This window comes from Lathamus discolor, chromosome 6 (assembly GCF_037157495.1).
Source record: "Lathamus discolor isolate bLatDis1 chromosome 6, bLatDis1.hap1, whole genome shotgun sequence".
NCBI lineage: Eukaryota > Metazoa > Chordata > Aves > Psittaciformes > Psittacidae > Lathamus > Lathamus discolor.
The window spans coordinates 2,517,065-2,532,232 of record NC_088889.1 but is presented as its reverse complement, the minus strand read 5'-3'; the positions used below and the strand labels follow the sequence as shown (position 1 = coordinate 2,532,232).

Sequence of the window (15,168 nt, the reverse complement as noted above, 5' to 3'; positions counted from 1 at the left end):
CCCTCTTTCCATCAGCCCCTTTTCAAGCAAGATGACCATTTCTGCAGCACAATTCACCTTCTCCCTCCACCCTTCCCAAAGCAGCTTTTACTTCCCCATTCCACAGCCTGTGGTCAGATGTTCATCACACAAAGTCCCTTCACTCACCACCAATGCTCTTCTCAGGGTGCTGGTGGGTGCCTTTGCTCCAAGGACACATTGATGGCTCATTTTAACACAGTGCACACCACAAGCACCGTGTCCCTCTCTGCTAAGCTGCCCCCAGCCTGACTTGGTGCTCAGAGCAACTCTTCCCCATGGGCAGGACTCAGCATTTCCCCTTTCTGCAGTCTGTGTGATTCCATCTGCCCATTTTGGACCCAAATTTTGCCTCTGAAAAGCCATTTTCCTTCATATGCCTCCAAATTTAAATAGCCTCAGAATGGCTCTTTCCTGTTTGCAAAAGCAAGAAACGAAACATACAGTGGGACTTGTTCCTTGTAGAGAAAAGCAGCTGACAGCAGACAGGGCTTTGCTAAGGCTTTAACACCTTTAAATGGGTTCAGAAGATCCAGCTGAAGTTGTCTACACCCTCCTCAGGCAGGGGGATGAAGGCAACTGCTGTTTCCTATTGCTAATGGCTCACACACTCAATGGCCATCTCCTCATCCTCATTCATCTCCTTCACCTTGGGTGATATATCTGTAAGTTATAGATACACGAAGAGTAGATATCTCAAACACACACCTTACATTTAACACCACTGAAACCAGCCATTCTCAATACCGTTCCTTGCCTAAACAGCGCAAAACATCACCCATCCCACACCAAATACCCACATCTTATCTCACACAGAAGCATGCCTTTCTCTGTGGTTTCTGCTTTACACACACATGCTGACACTGCAGGTGTCTAAAGCCAGCTGAATCCAGTCCTGCCCATGGCTCTGTCTGTCCTTGCTCAATCCAACCTTCCCTTTCTCACTTTCATCCTTTCTCAAGATACAGGAAATGCAAATTGCTCTTTCTTGGGTTCAAAAATCATAAATCAGAATCACAGCCTGGTTTGTGTTGGAAGGGACTTTAAAGCTCACCCAGCTCCAACCCCTGCCACGGGCAGGGACCCCTTCCACTGGAGCAGCTTGCTCCAAGCCCCTGTGTCCAACCTGGCCTTGAGCACTGCCAGGGATGGGGCAGCCACAGCTTCTCTGGGCACCCTGTGCCAGTGCCTCAGCACCCTCACAGGAAGAGCTTCTGCATAAGAGCTCATCTCAGTCTCCCCTCAGGCAGGTTAAAGCCTTCATGAGAGTTATGGGGAACCTCCTTCTACAGCGAAACATGAAAGGAAAGTGCATGTCACACGGGTTCCCACCAGAGATCAGCCAGATCCCCTGGCAGTGCACACTGGGAGCAAACTCCCACAATCTGAGCATCATTTGGGATTCCAACCCCTCCCAGAGACACATCTTCCCCTTTCCTTCTCCCTCCAGCAGTAAAACCATTCACAGGAGCTGCAGGACACGGTGCGATGCTGCAGATGGGGCCCCTCCGTCCTCCTCCTGCTGTCAGCTCTGCCTCTTGCACCTCCTTATCTCCCTGTTCAATACCAGACCTGCAGCTGCAGCCCGGCTTACAGGGGGAGATGGATGGGACCGAGCTGGCTCCGCAGGGCATGGGGTATGTGTATGGATGAGTATGGATGTGATGGAAACAGGGGGGTATGCACGGATATGGTCCCTCCTTCCTTTGCATGAGTCCTGGTCCCAAATGCTTTCACTGCTCACATAGCCCCTGTGGCCACCCTGCAGCACATGGAGGGGCATAGGGTCTCCTCTCTGCTACGATGGCCATAGGAAGGATTTAAGCAGTGATCCCTAAGAAGTGAAAGCTGAGTCCCAATTTAGAGCCAGCTCCATGCAGAGCAGGGAGGGATTTCAGTCCAGTGCCTCCATCACCAGGGTACCAGCAGGGGCAGAAGCCACCAGCATCCCTATGAGAATGTCCCCTGTTTCCTGCAGAGCCCCAGCATCCTTCATCCTGCCCCATGGTGTGCAGTGAGGTGGTGGAGTTTGCAGTTTGAAAGGGACTATGGAGCAGCCCCTTTGCTCTCTGCCCCCTCCAGACGTTATCCCTGTGTCAGTGACCTCCCTCCACACATCCCATATCCCCACAGCCGTGGCTACTCCCCATCCATCTCTTGCTGTCAGGCTGGGATTGAGCACAGAAATGGGAGGTGTGAGACAAGATGGGAGGTTGCGGGTGCCAGCACAGAGACAGGACCAGCATTTGGGATGGGTGTAAGGGAGAGGGGACCACATTCTACATTTCTTTTCCCTATTCCTTAGCTATACAGGATTTGCATGAGCAGCCACAACACTGCGGGTGCTTCAACACCTCCCTCTGCTTTTTAAGATAGTGTTGATGGCTGAGCTGATGGTACCCAGAGGGGCTTTGACCAGGGGAGGGAGTCAGAGCAACCCCTATGTCCCTTCGATCAGATGTATGACATCACATCTTCCTTCCTTGTAAGGAAACCTTCCTGAGAATTATGGGGAACCTCCCTCCACAGCGAAACATGAAAGGAAAGTGCATGTCACAGGGGTTCCCACCAGAGATCAGCCAGATCCCCTGGCAGTGCACACTGGGAGCAACCCCCCACAATCTGAGCATCATTTGGGGTTCCAACCCCTCCCAGAGCCACATCCTCCCCCTTCCTTCTCTCTCCAGCAGTAAAACCATTCACAGGAGCTGCAGGACATGGTGCGATGCTGCGGATGAGCCCCCTCCATCCTCCTCCTGCTGTTAGCTCTGCCTCTTGCACCTCCTCATCTCCCTGCTCAATACCAGCCCTGCAGCCACAGCCCAGCTGACAGCAGGAGATGGATGGGACCGAGCTGGCTCTGCACAGCATGGGATATGTGTATGGATATGTAGGGATGTGATAGACATAGGAGGGTGTGCACGGATATGGTCCCTCCTTTCTTTGCATCAGTCCTGGTCCCAAATCCTCGCACTGCTCACACAGCCCCCACAGCCACCCCACAGCACATGGGGGGCACAGTGTCTCCTCTCCATTATGATGGCCATAGGAAGGATTTATGTGGGAATCGCCGGGAGACGAGCTCATCCGATGATGACCGACAAGTCTCGTTTATTGCTAAGCAGATCGATACTTATATACCTTGCTTGCATGTTTATAGTTTGGTTACAGAGAGATCATTGGCTTACAGCTTTTACATGTTACAAGATCATTAGTTTGTAGCTTCTACATTTTTTGCAGCTACACCGTGCACACCCCCCACCATCCTCCTTCTCATGCACTTATCACTTAGTGGCCTTGGCTGTGATTGGTCATAGTATGTTGCTGTTTGCCGGTGTCCTTCATTTCCTCATTATCTGGCGTGAGAGGTTTGCACCATGTTCTACACAGATGTCTTGTTTCAGCTCGTTGATGGGAGCGTGACCTTTTGACCTTTTTCGACAAGCCAATCCTCCACAATTCCCCCTTTTTCTTTATAAAGGAATAAGGTCTGAGTCAGGAGTCGTTGTAAACAAGCAGAACAACATTGCAAAGCATAACAAAGTAACAAACCCCCTATATTTACGAGACCTATAACAGCGAAGCAGCTTGTAAAGCAAACGTATATGCAGCTCTATGAAGTGAAACTTCTAAAATCAGCTAAATATTTCTGAAGCGCTATAAGCAGGTTACATAAAAGATAATTTGACAGACTATACAAAAAGTCTTTGTTTCAGCTAACTCGGGCGAAGATGCCTTATAGACTGACAACCACCACAATACAATTCTACTGTAGGGTCACACTGATGACAAAAACTACAGAGTTATCGAAGCACTTGTATCACCAGTCTCAGTTGTACCGCTATATGCCTGTGGCCATGGACCGGATCTAGGAGGGCGACCGTGCTCAATGAAAGCTCTGTGTTGACTAAGGAGTTAAGTTCTTCTATTAGTGGCTGTAGCGCTCGGCGCAAGCAACGCTCCTCCCGGGCCTGCGAGTCAGGGTCCATACACTAGCTCAGAGACGCCGTCACTGGAGCTTCTGCAACAGCTGGTCTTAGTCACTTGGATGGTACCCACAAGGGTCCTGCAGGAGCACAAACAGGCGTAACCACGGCCCAGATATATTACTTCTGCCAGTCCCTGCCACAAATCTGTATTAGGATCTCGATAGTACGCCTTAAAAGAAGGCTTTATCTTCTGTTTGTACAAAGTGCTTAATAACCGCTGGAGTTTGTTCATCACCAAAGATGCATAAATAATTTAACGTAATTTCACCCATATAATCAGCATCGATGACACCTGGAACAATGAATAGTCCTTTCAACGCAAATGATGATCTCCCCAGTAGCAAGGCTAGTCTCATAGATTCTTTTAACAATTCTGGACCTAGCTGGACTTGAGCCTCCTTAGTGGAGAACTGTCCAGTTCCCATAAGGTGTTGTAATTGCACCCCAATCAGGGGATCTCCCTGGCCTCGCTGAACTGCAACTGCCTCTTGACAGGTTTTCTGCCAATACATGTTCCATAACAACAACTGTGAAGGGGTGAGGATTAATTTCACAATACTTTTAATATAACAGCAAATCCGTTCCCCAAATATATGACAACATCTGCCTAGTGGGTTCAAACTGAATGCCTGTAGAAATAACAGTTTGCCTTAACTGAGATAGCAATTTCAATTTAAGGGAGACATTTCAGCATTTACTGCCTGACCTTGAGCGTTAATCTGGTACTTAACAGGAAAGGCGAGAATCTTTTCCTGCAACAATCAAAATCATTGTTTGACAGAGCCTCTCTCTGAATAGATTTCCAGTCTATCACCTGGATTCCCATTTGTCTACCTGTGCTCTGCAACTTTACCTTCCTTTCTTCTCTCCCCCCCCTCCTTTTTTTTTTTTTTTTTCCAAAAGTTGTTCGCTCTGCTTTGCGCGGCTACAAACAGCAGCCTGCTCGGCAGCAGCCACAGCTGCCTGCCTGCTTCAGCAGCAGCCATAAATACCTGTCAGCAACCGCACTTTTGCGTTAACCCTTTCTTGCCTGAAATGTTAAACCACTACCTGTTAAAAACTTTTACATGAACACGATAACAAAAAAAATACATAGAACACCATCTGCTCTCATTACACACACACACACACATACGTATGCATATGGGATCCCACAAGCACATTTCACACAACTACAATATTTGAAACACAAAATCCAGACAATCATTACTCGCACTACACAGTCCCACGTACAGAATGTGGCATAAGGACTCTGTGAAGACTATCAGGAAACCAGCTCCAACAAGCATCATCCCAGTGTGAGGTGGCAGGCTCAGCCCTAGCGAGCGTCCCCGCAGAGGCTCTGCCTCCCTCACATCGCATGAGGTTTGGGCTTTTATACTGATCAAAATGCACACTCATTCTGACACAGGTGGCCAGTCTATGTCAGAAGAAGTGGCCAGCAATATCTATAAAGGTTTCCAAGCATCAATAGAATCATAGACATTTGCTAACTTCTAGTACATGAGTATCACAGACAGACTGTATCAAATGAGTTGTATATGGGACCCCAAGTCCACGGTCCGTCACAGTCCTCCCGATACCCCTGATAAGGGCATACGAGACCTTCCCACCGCGGGTCTTGATCCAGCACATACATCACAGGGAAAGCACACAATACATCTACATCAATAATTCCAGGGAGAACAAACAGTCCCAGCATTGAGGCGGAGGATCTTCCTGGTAGTTAGGCACCCATGGCTTGTCCTTGTATTATAAGAGGACCCTTAATTTCTGTAGGGATCTTTTGAGGTTGTGAAGTTACAAGTGTTATTTCTACAGAGGTTGCCAGGTCCAAGCCGAGGCTTCCGCTGGTTGCGGGTTGAAAGGGGGTGGAATCATCTGAGCTGCAGCGGCAACTTGCTTCTGCACGCGGCCGTTGGTGTACGCGCTCCTGTTGCAGTTTCCCGAACCTCGCCGACACATAGAGGTGTTATGTGAGTTGTTTCGGCATTTCTGACACCACACTCCTGAGACAGTGCATTCTCGGCGGAGATGTCCCATTCCTCCACATCGATAACAGCGTAGAGGGCCGCGGTTGCGCTGGGCAAGTGCGGCCGACGCTTGAAGGGGTGCAAGAGCGGCTAACACCTGAGTCTGTGAAGCCTTAGCTTGTTCCTGAATTCCCTCAGCTAGCTGTTTTATGGCATCTACTACCATAGCTTGCAGCCCTGTTGGTTGTGAGGCCATTCTTTCTAATGCTTCCTCTATAGTCCAATTAGCTCCCAAAGTAAGAATAACATTTCGGGTAATGGGGTTGCAGTTTTGTAAAGCACATTGTTTTAACAAGGCTCCCTTCATGTAGTCTGGGACGCCTGCTTTTTCAATAGCTGCAGCAGCTCTGTCTATAAAGGACCCAAATGATTCATCTCGTCCTTGCTTGATAGCCATATATGAAGGCACACCTCCTGGGTCCTTAACTTGGTTAATAGCTTGCCGTACTAAATTCATAGCTGCTCTACACTTATCAGGTCCTAATAAAGCTTGTGCCTCGGTTCTAAAAAACGGTCCTGTACCCATTAACTCATCCAGGGTTACCCCGTAAAGGGGATCCCCAGGTTGTCTTTGTATAGCTACGAATCCATGAGCCAGATTTTGCCAATGAGCGTTAAAAAGCAACTGCTGATGTTGTGAGAATATAAGCTTAGCAATACTCTTGCAATCGGATGGTAGCAAGATATGAGCAGTCCAGATATAATCTAACATCTGCTTTACCGGCTCACTGGTGACTCCAAATTGACTGGCCGTCGCTCGTAATTGTGATAACAGTTTCCAATCTAAAGGGGTAACAGTTGCCATCAAACCACCCTGGTGTTGCTGAAAAGTCACCGGGCATGCCAACGAGGTCGCCACCTCATCGTCCCCCTTTTCAATGCTGTCCTTAGCCACCGCTGCCCAAGCCTCCCTTCTTTCTTTAGCTATGGCCTCCACTAGGTCACTTTCTGCCCCAGGGATAGGCTCATTGCTTGAAAGAGGGTTAACAGAGGGCTTTTCTGGTTTTAGAGTCGTAGTGGTGGGGGGAGCTGTTGGTTCCGAAACTGAGGGGCTTGCTCCGGTGTCATCTGCATTTTGTGGAGATGGCAACATTACTTGTGAAAAAGCAGATGGCATTGGAATGGAGGAAGGCCAGTCAATTTCATAACTTCTGTTTTTTGCCTGAGCCGTGAGTGCCTGCTCGGCAGCTTTCTTTTCTGCCTGATATTGTAAAAGTTCATTATGTACCACCCACCATAATTTACCTAACTTTGACTTTAACATCTCTAAAATAGTTCTCCAAATGACCAACAAATGTTTCACAGTGTCACTGCCTTCTGTGGCTGCGTTCTTCGGAGCTTTCCCGATCCCTGCTGTCTTCCCAGCCTTTTGTTTTAACAGGGTATTATATATAGCTTGCCAAATCTTATCTCCAAATTTTCGCCTTTCTGCTAATTTATGGACAGTGTGAGGGTTAACAAAACATCCCTTAGACTGTCCATAAGCTAACAGTCCCTGCAGCTCTTTCTGCAGGTCGATCCCTTTAACCTGCCGCTTTTGTAAGAAGGCAGTAAATAAATCATACGCCGCTTGCCTTTCCATACCTTAGCGCGCTTGTTGCAGCCCCTTCAGGTTTCGGCGGCGCGTACCGGCCGGGCTCGTCTATACGGTCACCCAGGGTCTGGCGCTTAAAATCCTGAGATCTTGGCGCTTTGACCGTCCTGTGGCTGCGATCAGGACCCGAGCAGAACTTACGTCGTCCCACCGTGGTGTTCGAGGGATCGCGTCGGGGTCACCATTTGTGGGAATCGCCGGGAGACGAGCTCATCCGATGATGACCGACAAGTCTCGTTTATTGCTAAGCAGATCGATACTTATATACCTTGCTTGCATGTTTATAGTTTGGTTACAGAGAGATCATTGGCTTACAGCTTTTACATGTTACAAGATCATTAGTTTGTAGCTTCTACATTTTTTGCAGCTACACCGTGCACACCCCCCACCATCCTCCTTCTCATGCACTTATCACTTAGTGGCCTTGGCTGTGATTGGTCATAGTATGTTGCTGTTTGCCGGTGTCCTTCATTTCCTCATTATCTGGCGTGAGAGGTTTGCACCATGTTCTACACAGATGTCTTATTTCAGCTCGTTGATGGGAGCGTGACCTTTTGACCTTTTTCGACAAGCCAATCCTCCACAGATTTACACTCTGATACCTAAGAAGTGAAAGCTGAGTCCCACTTTGGATCCAGCTCCATGCAGAGCAGGGAGGGATTTCAGTCCAGTGCCTCCAATGTCCCCTGTTTCCTGCAGAGCCCCAGCATCCTTCATCCTGCCTCATGGTGTGCAGTGAGGTGGTGGAGTTTGCAGTTTGAAGGGGACTATGGAGCAGACCCTTTGTTCTCTGCCCCCTCCAGCCTTTATCCCTGTGTCAGTGACCTCCCTCCACACATCCCATGTCCCCACAGCCATGGATTCTCCCCATCCATTTCCTGCTGTCAGGCTGGAACTGAGCATGGAGATGGGAGGTGTGGGACAAGATGGGAGGTTCTGGGAGCCAGCACAGAAACAGGACCAGCGTTTGAGACGGGTGCAAGGGATAGGGGACCACATTCCACGTTTCTCTTCCCTATTCCAGAGGTATACAGGCTTTGCACGAGCAGCAACAACGCTGCGGATGCTTCAACACCTCCTTGTGCTTTTTAAGATAAAGTGTTGATGGTTGAGATGATGGTACCCAGAGGGGCTTTGACCAGGGGAAGGGGCAACAGCAACCCCTGTGTCCCTTCGATCAGATGTATGACATCACATCTTCCTTCCTTGTAAGGAAACCAAGAGGAGAAGGAGCCTCAAACTTCATTGCAATTCACAGTCACCAACCTGGAGGAAGAAATTACTCTCCATTATCCCAGGCCTCTTTCCCTCACAGCAAACACCAATTAACTTCATTGAGTTATAGCCTTGGTCACTGATAAATATCTATTATTCTTGCAAGATTCCTGACCTTGTCCCTCAGCTCCAATAAAACTCCTCACTTTTACCTGCGAGCTCTTTATTAAAGCTGCTGGGGTGGGAGGGAAGAGGAAGTGCAGTTTTACATTTGCTTGCTGAAAAAGAGTCAGAGAAAAGGTTTCAAAAGAGTCATTGCATTTGTTTGTGCCTTTCAAAGAGAAGAAGCTGGTGGGAATCAAGATCTCAAGCTGGACCTCTGAATATGAAGAGGAATCCATCCCCAGGCTGCAGCTTCACAAGAGATTTCACTTCAAAGTAGAAATTGTAGATCATATAATTCTTAATATGCGATGATGAACTGTACTGAGAATACCCAGTGTTAAGAACAATTTGGGCACATCAAGGGATCCTCCCATTAATTTTAAGTGTGTTTTACATTCATCTGAAGTGCCATTTACTCAAATGGTGAGATAAATGGAATTCCATCTGGAGATAAGCGCCCACATCCCATGTCCATGCCCAGCTTGTGTAAAACACACCAGGAAATCAAATGGTGGATTTCATATCAAATTTAAGCACGTGTCTAGTTTCCGTGGATGAAAGACAATCCTAAGCACAGAATCAACAGTAACTGAGATTTGTCTGGGTGTCAAGGAAGCCAAAACACACTGGTGTGGGAAAATCTTTCCTTTACCTGTTGTGAGTGGGAATTAACTTCTATTTCTAAAGCATATGGCTGGTGAACAGTCTCTTTTGTGTGCTCTGCCAAACAGCAACTAGATAGGAGATGTTGTCTTAAGTCAGGGGAAAAGTGGCTTCTATTTTTGTGAATGAATGAGCTAGAATCGACATAATTAAATGGTAAAGAGCTCGTCAGCACAGACACCTTTGGTATCAGATGATTCAATTGTGGCCCATATAGATCTGAGCGTTTAAGACTGTATTCTTAAATAGAAAGAATTTGACCTTCTCTAGCTAAAAATTAGTTAGGAAATCTTATCTTTAGGTAACTTATCTGGCTTTATCCTTTAGACAAGAATTACAGTGCAGGGCCTAACATAAATGAGAGAAATACATCTTTCCTATTAAAATAATGTATTTCAGTAATTAATATCATAACAATTCCTGTACTTGACAAGGAAAGGAAGAAGCCCCTTAAAATTGGAAGAGGTCACAGTGCAGGTTTTAAGCTATCACCTGGGGATGCTGACAGCTGCGGAACAGCTTGTGGATAGGGCTAGCAATGAGCCAGGTGCTAATGTCAAGTGTAAATCTGAAAAGACCAAGATGGAAGGGAAAAAAACCTACAGGCAATAGAAGAGTATAGATAAATCAGATTGTCTGTGGTCTTGTTGCACAAACTTGTCTTAGGAAGAAAGGAAGACTTAGAAAAGGTTCCAAACCAAGCCTGGAAGCCTAAGGAAGGCATTGGGGAAACCAAAGCCCTTGGTGTCAGTGAAGCTCTGGGGTTCTCTGTCACAAAACCAGCAGATAAACATTGTGCCAAAGCTACTTCCAAAACAAAGTGTTGCCAATGTACTGAAGAATAAAAGTTTAATTCTGTACTTGGTAAAGGAGAAGGCACTAAGGGAAAGATAATAACAACTGAGTGTAAGTTTCATTTTATTACTCTACTCACCTCATTGAAAATACTATCTCCTAATTTGCCCATGTAGGGGCATGTTCTGGATGGAGAAAGACTGCCAAAGCAGTGAGCAGTGGCTGGGCTGTTGGGTGCAGAGGGTGATGGGTTCTGTTTGACTTTTGAATATAAAGAAAGCCAAAGCAGAAAGCAGTGGTTTGGCAGGGCCCTTCACACAGTACCTGAGCAAGAGAAGCAGGGCAGGAAGAGAAGACCTGGCATAAGTACAGCAAGATTACAGGGCATCAGGCAAGTAGATGATGATGTGGCAGATGAAAAACCAAGCCTAGTGAGGTCAAATCAATCTCTTGCTCAGAAACAGATCCAAAAATTGCTAAGAAGATAAATGAGAAAGCCAAAACCACCATCACAGAATTGCAAAGGTGTGCAAAACCCCTACCAAACCAAAAAACAAAACTCCACTGGAAAACCTCAACCTCCTTGAGCTTTAATAGAGATGGGGGGCAAACAGGCAAAGGCTGGGGATGGTACACCAGCTGTGGCTGGTCAGGGGGATTAAGGGCCTCTTAGTTAAAGCTGGGACAATTCATCACTGACTGAAACTGTCCATTTCTCACCCTTGAATATAGTGGAAGCCTATAGTCACCAGCTCAGGTGTTGGACATCCAGGCACTACAAGTGGATGACACCACTGGGACTGGAAAACTGGGCTCTCAAGTGTCCAAGAAGGAACATCAGCAGCTCCAGAGATGGAGTCACTTGTGCTTCATGTTCCATTTGCAGACCATCTGCAAGATCAGAAATGTCTCTAAACCCATTTTTATTCCGTTGCCAAGGTCAGACCAAAACCTTTGAATGGTCCAGAAGCATGTCAGAAGCATCCTATGAGCTGCCCATACCTGCTGCTGTGTAGCTGTGCTCAGGCATGGCTCAGCCACTCCATGTCTCTCAGATGCCCAAGCACCACAGTGCCTTTCAGAGGTGATTTCACACCCTTTGCTGTTTCTTCTCTTTGTTTTCCTCTGGGAAAGCATGAGCAGCCCTGGAGGCTTCCTCCCAGGAGAGCACATGCAGCTGTATTTACAGCCCCAGCACCACAAGCTGGGCTCCTGGAGTCTGGCAGGAGCTCACCTCTCTTCACATCAGGTACTTAACAGAGGTGATGCCTGTGCGTGGATGTTCTCTGCTGTGTCGGGGATAAACCTTTGTCTCCCATCACTCAGTGGCAGAAGGAAGGCACAGGAGGTAACACCAACACAAAGCAGAGCCTTACCTGCACTGTGGCAGTGGACTTGCTTCTGCATGTCCTCTTTGTGAAAGCTGTGTCAGAAAACAGCCTTACCAAGGTGGGTTTTCTTTATAACAAGGGGGAGCAGTGTCTGATGCAGGTTGTGTTTCTTTTACATAGGCAGCTAAAGCAAGATGCACTGATTTACTCAAGAGTTCAATGAGGATGATTCTTATTTTGTTGTCAAGAAATATAACATTTCAAACTGTCAGCAGAATATGGTCACTAACAAATCAGGCTTTGGAATCAGCCTGTTATAACGGCAACTCTTTTTTAAGGCAAACAACACAATGCCCATGGGTTTAGGATGCTTCAGCATGCTGGAGCTCAGGAAGGTATAAATCATGAATTTAACAATGTCAATATTATTTGTTGTAAATGATCTCAAATAGTTTGGTAATGTGATTTGGTGACTGGAATAGTAATCAAAAGCCAAGGCAAAATGTCTGTAGGTAATGCATGTGTAAGCTGGGCATTCACTGGGACTGAGAAATTCTCTTGCTCCAAGTTTATGTGCAATCCTATGAGGATCCTCGGAGGTGTCTTCTGACACAAATTTCCTTCAGCTTGAAAGTGATTAAAAATCTGATTCTTTGCTCAAACCTGAATACATGTGTGTTTGAGTAAATCCAGAATTTTAATTGTTCCAGCACAGAAAAACAAAAATGCCATTTTTTGCTTCAACAAACTACCTGTTCTTTTCTAAATACTTCATCTGAAATATATAAATATACTTTTGGTTAGAAAATATATTGGAATATTCAAAAATGTGCCAGTTACATTGATCACTGACTGGAGATAAATACGGTCGAAATCTGAATCTCCATTTTTGATTAGTTTGAAGTTTCTCTTCCTTTTGCCTCAGCAGGGAACACCAGGTCATGGGAGGAAATCACACCCAGATTGAATTCATCCTGTTGGGAATTACAGGCAGCCCAGGTGCACAGACTCCTCTTTTTGTCTTGTTTCTATTGATTTACATTGTCACTTTGGTGGGGAACATTGGCATTATCACATTGTTTTGGGTGTCTCCCAGCCTCCACACCCCCATGTACTTCTTCCTCACCCATGTTGCCTTCATTGACATCAGCTACTCCACAGTCATCTCCCCCAGGATGCTGGCAGACCTGTTATCAGAGGACAAAACCATTTCTTTCACTGGCTGCATGATGCAGTTACTCACCTTTGCTTTCTTTGCTACTATTGAGTGTCATCTGCTGGCCATGATGGCCTACGACCGGCACGTTGCTATCTGCCAGCCCCTGCTTTATGTGACCGTCATCTCCAGACGCATCTGCTGGCAGCTGGTAGCATCATCCTACCTATTTGCCTTCCTCAGTGCCATCATCTACACATGGTGCGTGTTTGGAGGTTTCTTTTGTGGTCCCAACCGCATTGACCACTTCTTTTGTGATGAAGTTCCTGTGCTAAAGCTCGTGTGCTCTGACACCCACAGCAGCGAGATGGTCATCTTTGCCTTCGCCACCATCAATTCAGTGGGTTCAAACGTGGTCATTATGCTCTCCTACATCTCTATCCTTCGCACGGTGCTGAGGATGTGCTCAGCACAGAGCAGGGCCAGAGCCTTCCACACCTGCACCTCCCATTTGACAGCTGTTTCCATATTCTTTGGGACAGGATTCTTCATGTACTTACAACCTCCATCTAGCCACAGTAGCCTGGATAAGGTGGCTTCCATATTTTACACCGTGGTTACCCCAATGCTCAACCCATTCATCTACAGCCTGAGGAACAAGGAGGTGAAGGGGGCTCTGCTGAAATGTGGGAGGAGGTTCTTCAACCACTGGCAACATAAGAAAGCTCTATCATCCAGGACATGCACAGGTCCTGTCAAGTGAGAAAGCCAATGTGGCACTTAAACAATGGGGAATTTCCTATAATCCTGATCATTAGATTCAGGCTCTTCCACAGTTCCAGCACAAAAGTCAGTGACAGCACTTTATGAGAAATTAGAACCCAAAATCACATATTCCTTGGAAGGAAACCAAAAGGAGACTGGGCCTCAAACTTCATTTCCCTTCGCAGTCACCAGACTGTAGGAAGAGTTTACCCTCAATTATCCAAGGCCTCTTTTCCTCACAGCAATCACCAATCAACTTTTGTCACTGATAAATATCTATTTTTCTTGCAAGATTCTTGACCTTGTCCCTCAAGTCCAACAAAATTCCTCCCTCTTACCTGTGAGTTCTTTATTAAAGCTGCTGGGGTGGGAGGCAAAAGTTAGTGTAGTTTTACATTTGGTTGCTCAAAAAGAAAAGGGTTTTCTTTTCAGAAAAAGCGTTTCAAAAGATTCATTGTATTCATTTGTACCTTTCAAAGAAAAGAAGCTGGTTGGAATCAAGATCTCAAGCTGCACTTTTGAATATCAAGGGGGATCCCTCCCCAGGCTGCAGCTTCACAAGAGATTTCACTTCATGGATGAAATTGTAGATAATATAATTCATAATACAGGATGATGAACTGTCCTGAGACCACCCATTGTAAAGGATAATTTAGGCACATCAAGGGCTTCTCCCATTCATTTTAAGGGGTGTTTTACATTCATCTGAAGTGACCTTTTACCTAAGCAGTGACATGAATGGAATTCCAGCTGGCAATAAGCACCCACATCCCATGTCCATGCCCAGCTCATGCTTAAACACATACTAGGAAACACTGAATATTGTATTTCATACAGGAGTTAAGCCTGTAGCTCATTTCCAAAGAGGAAAGACAACCCTGAACACAGAACTGATGATAACTGAAAGCTGTCTGGGTCTGAAAGAAGCCAAAAAACACTGATGGGGAAAATATCTTCCCCTTACCTGTAGTGAGTGAGAATTAACTTATATTTGCAAAGTATATGGATGGTGAACAGTCTCTTTTGTTTGCTCTGGCAAACAGCAACTAGATAGAAGATGTTGTCTTAGGTCAGGGGATTCCACCTCTGGTGAACGAATGAGATAGAGTCCGTACAATTAAATGCTAAAGAGCTTGGCAGCCAGAGACCTTTGATATCAGATGATTCAAATGTGGCCCATATAGACCTGAGCATATAAGACTGCCTTCTCAAACAGATAGAACTTGACCTTATCTAACTAAAAATTAGTAAGGAAATCTTATCTTTACATAACTTATCTGGCTTTTTCCTTTAGATAAAAAAGGGGACAGTAATCATAGAGCAGGGCCTAACATGAATGGGAGAAATGCATCTTTCCTATTAAAATTATCTACTTCATTAATTAATATTATTACAATTCATCTACATCACAGGAAAAGGAAGAAGCCCCTGAAAATAAGAGGAA

At 46.2% G+C, this 15,168-nt stretch overlaps 1 protein-coding gene and 1 pseudogene across 1 annotated transcript; both read left to right on the top strand.

Annotated features, from left to right (window-relative positions):
- The window catches only part of LOC136017804 (olfactory receptor 5AP2-like), a 313,756-nt pseudogene that overhangs the window by 261,184 nt on the left and 37,404 nt on the right, over window positions 1–15,168 (top strand).
- Window positions 12,745–13,722, top strand: LOC136016740 (olfactory receptor 5AP2-like). Its single transcript, XM_065684380.1, has one exon. It carries the CDS (start codon window positions 12,745–12,747, stop codon window positions 13,720–13,722), a length of 978 nt encoding a protein of 325 aa, XP_065540452.1.

Excerpts from the sequence above, each read along its gene's own strand:
- LOC136016740 (XM_065684380.1), top strand. The coding sequence starts at position 12,745 with ATGGGAGGAAATCACACCCAGATTGAATTCATCCTGTTGGGAATTACA.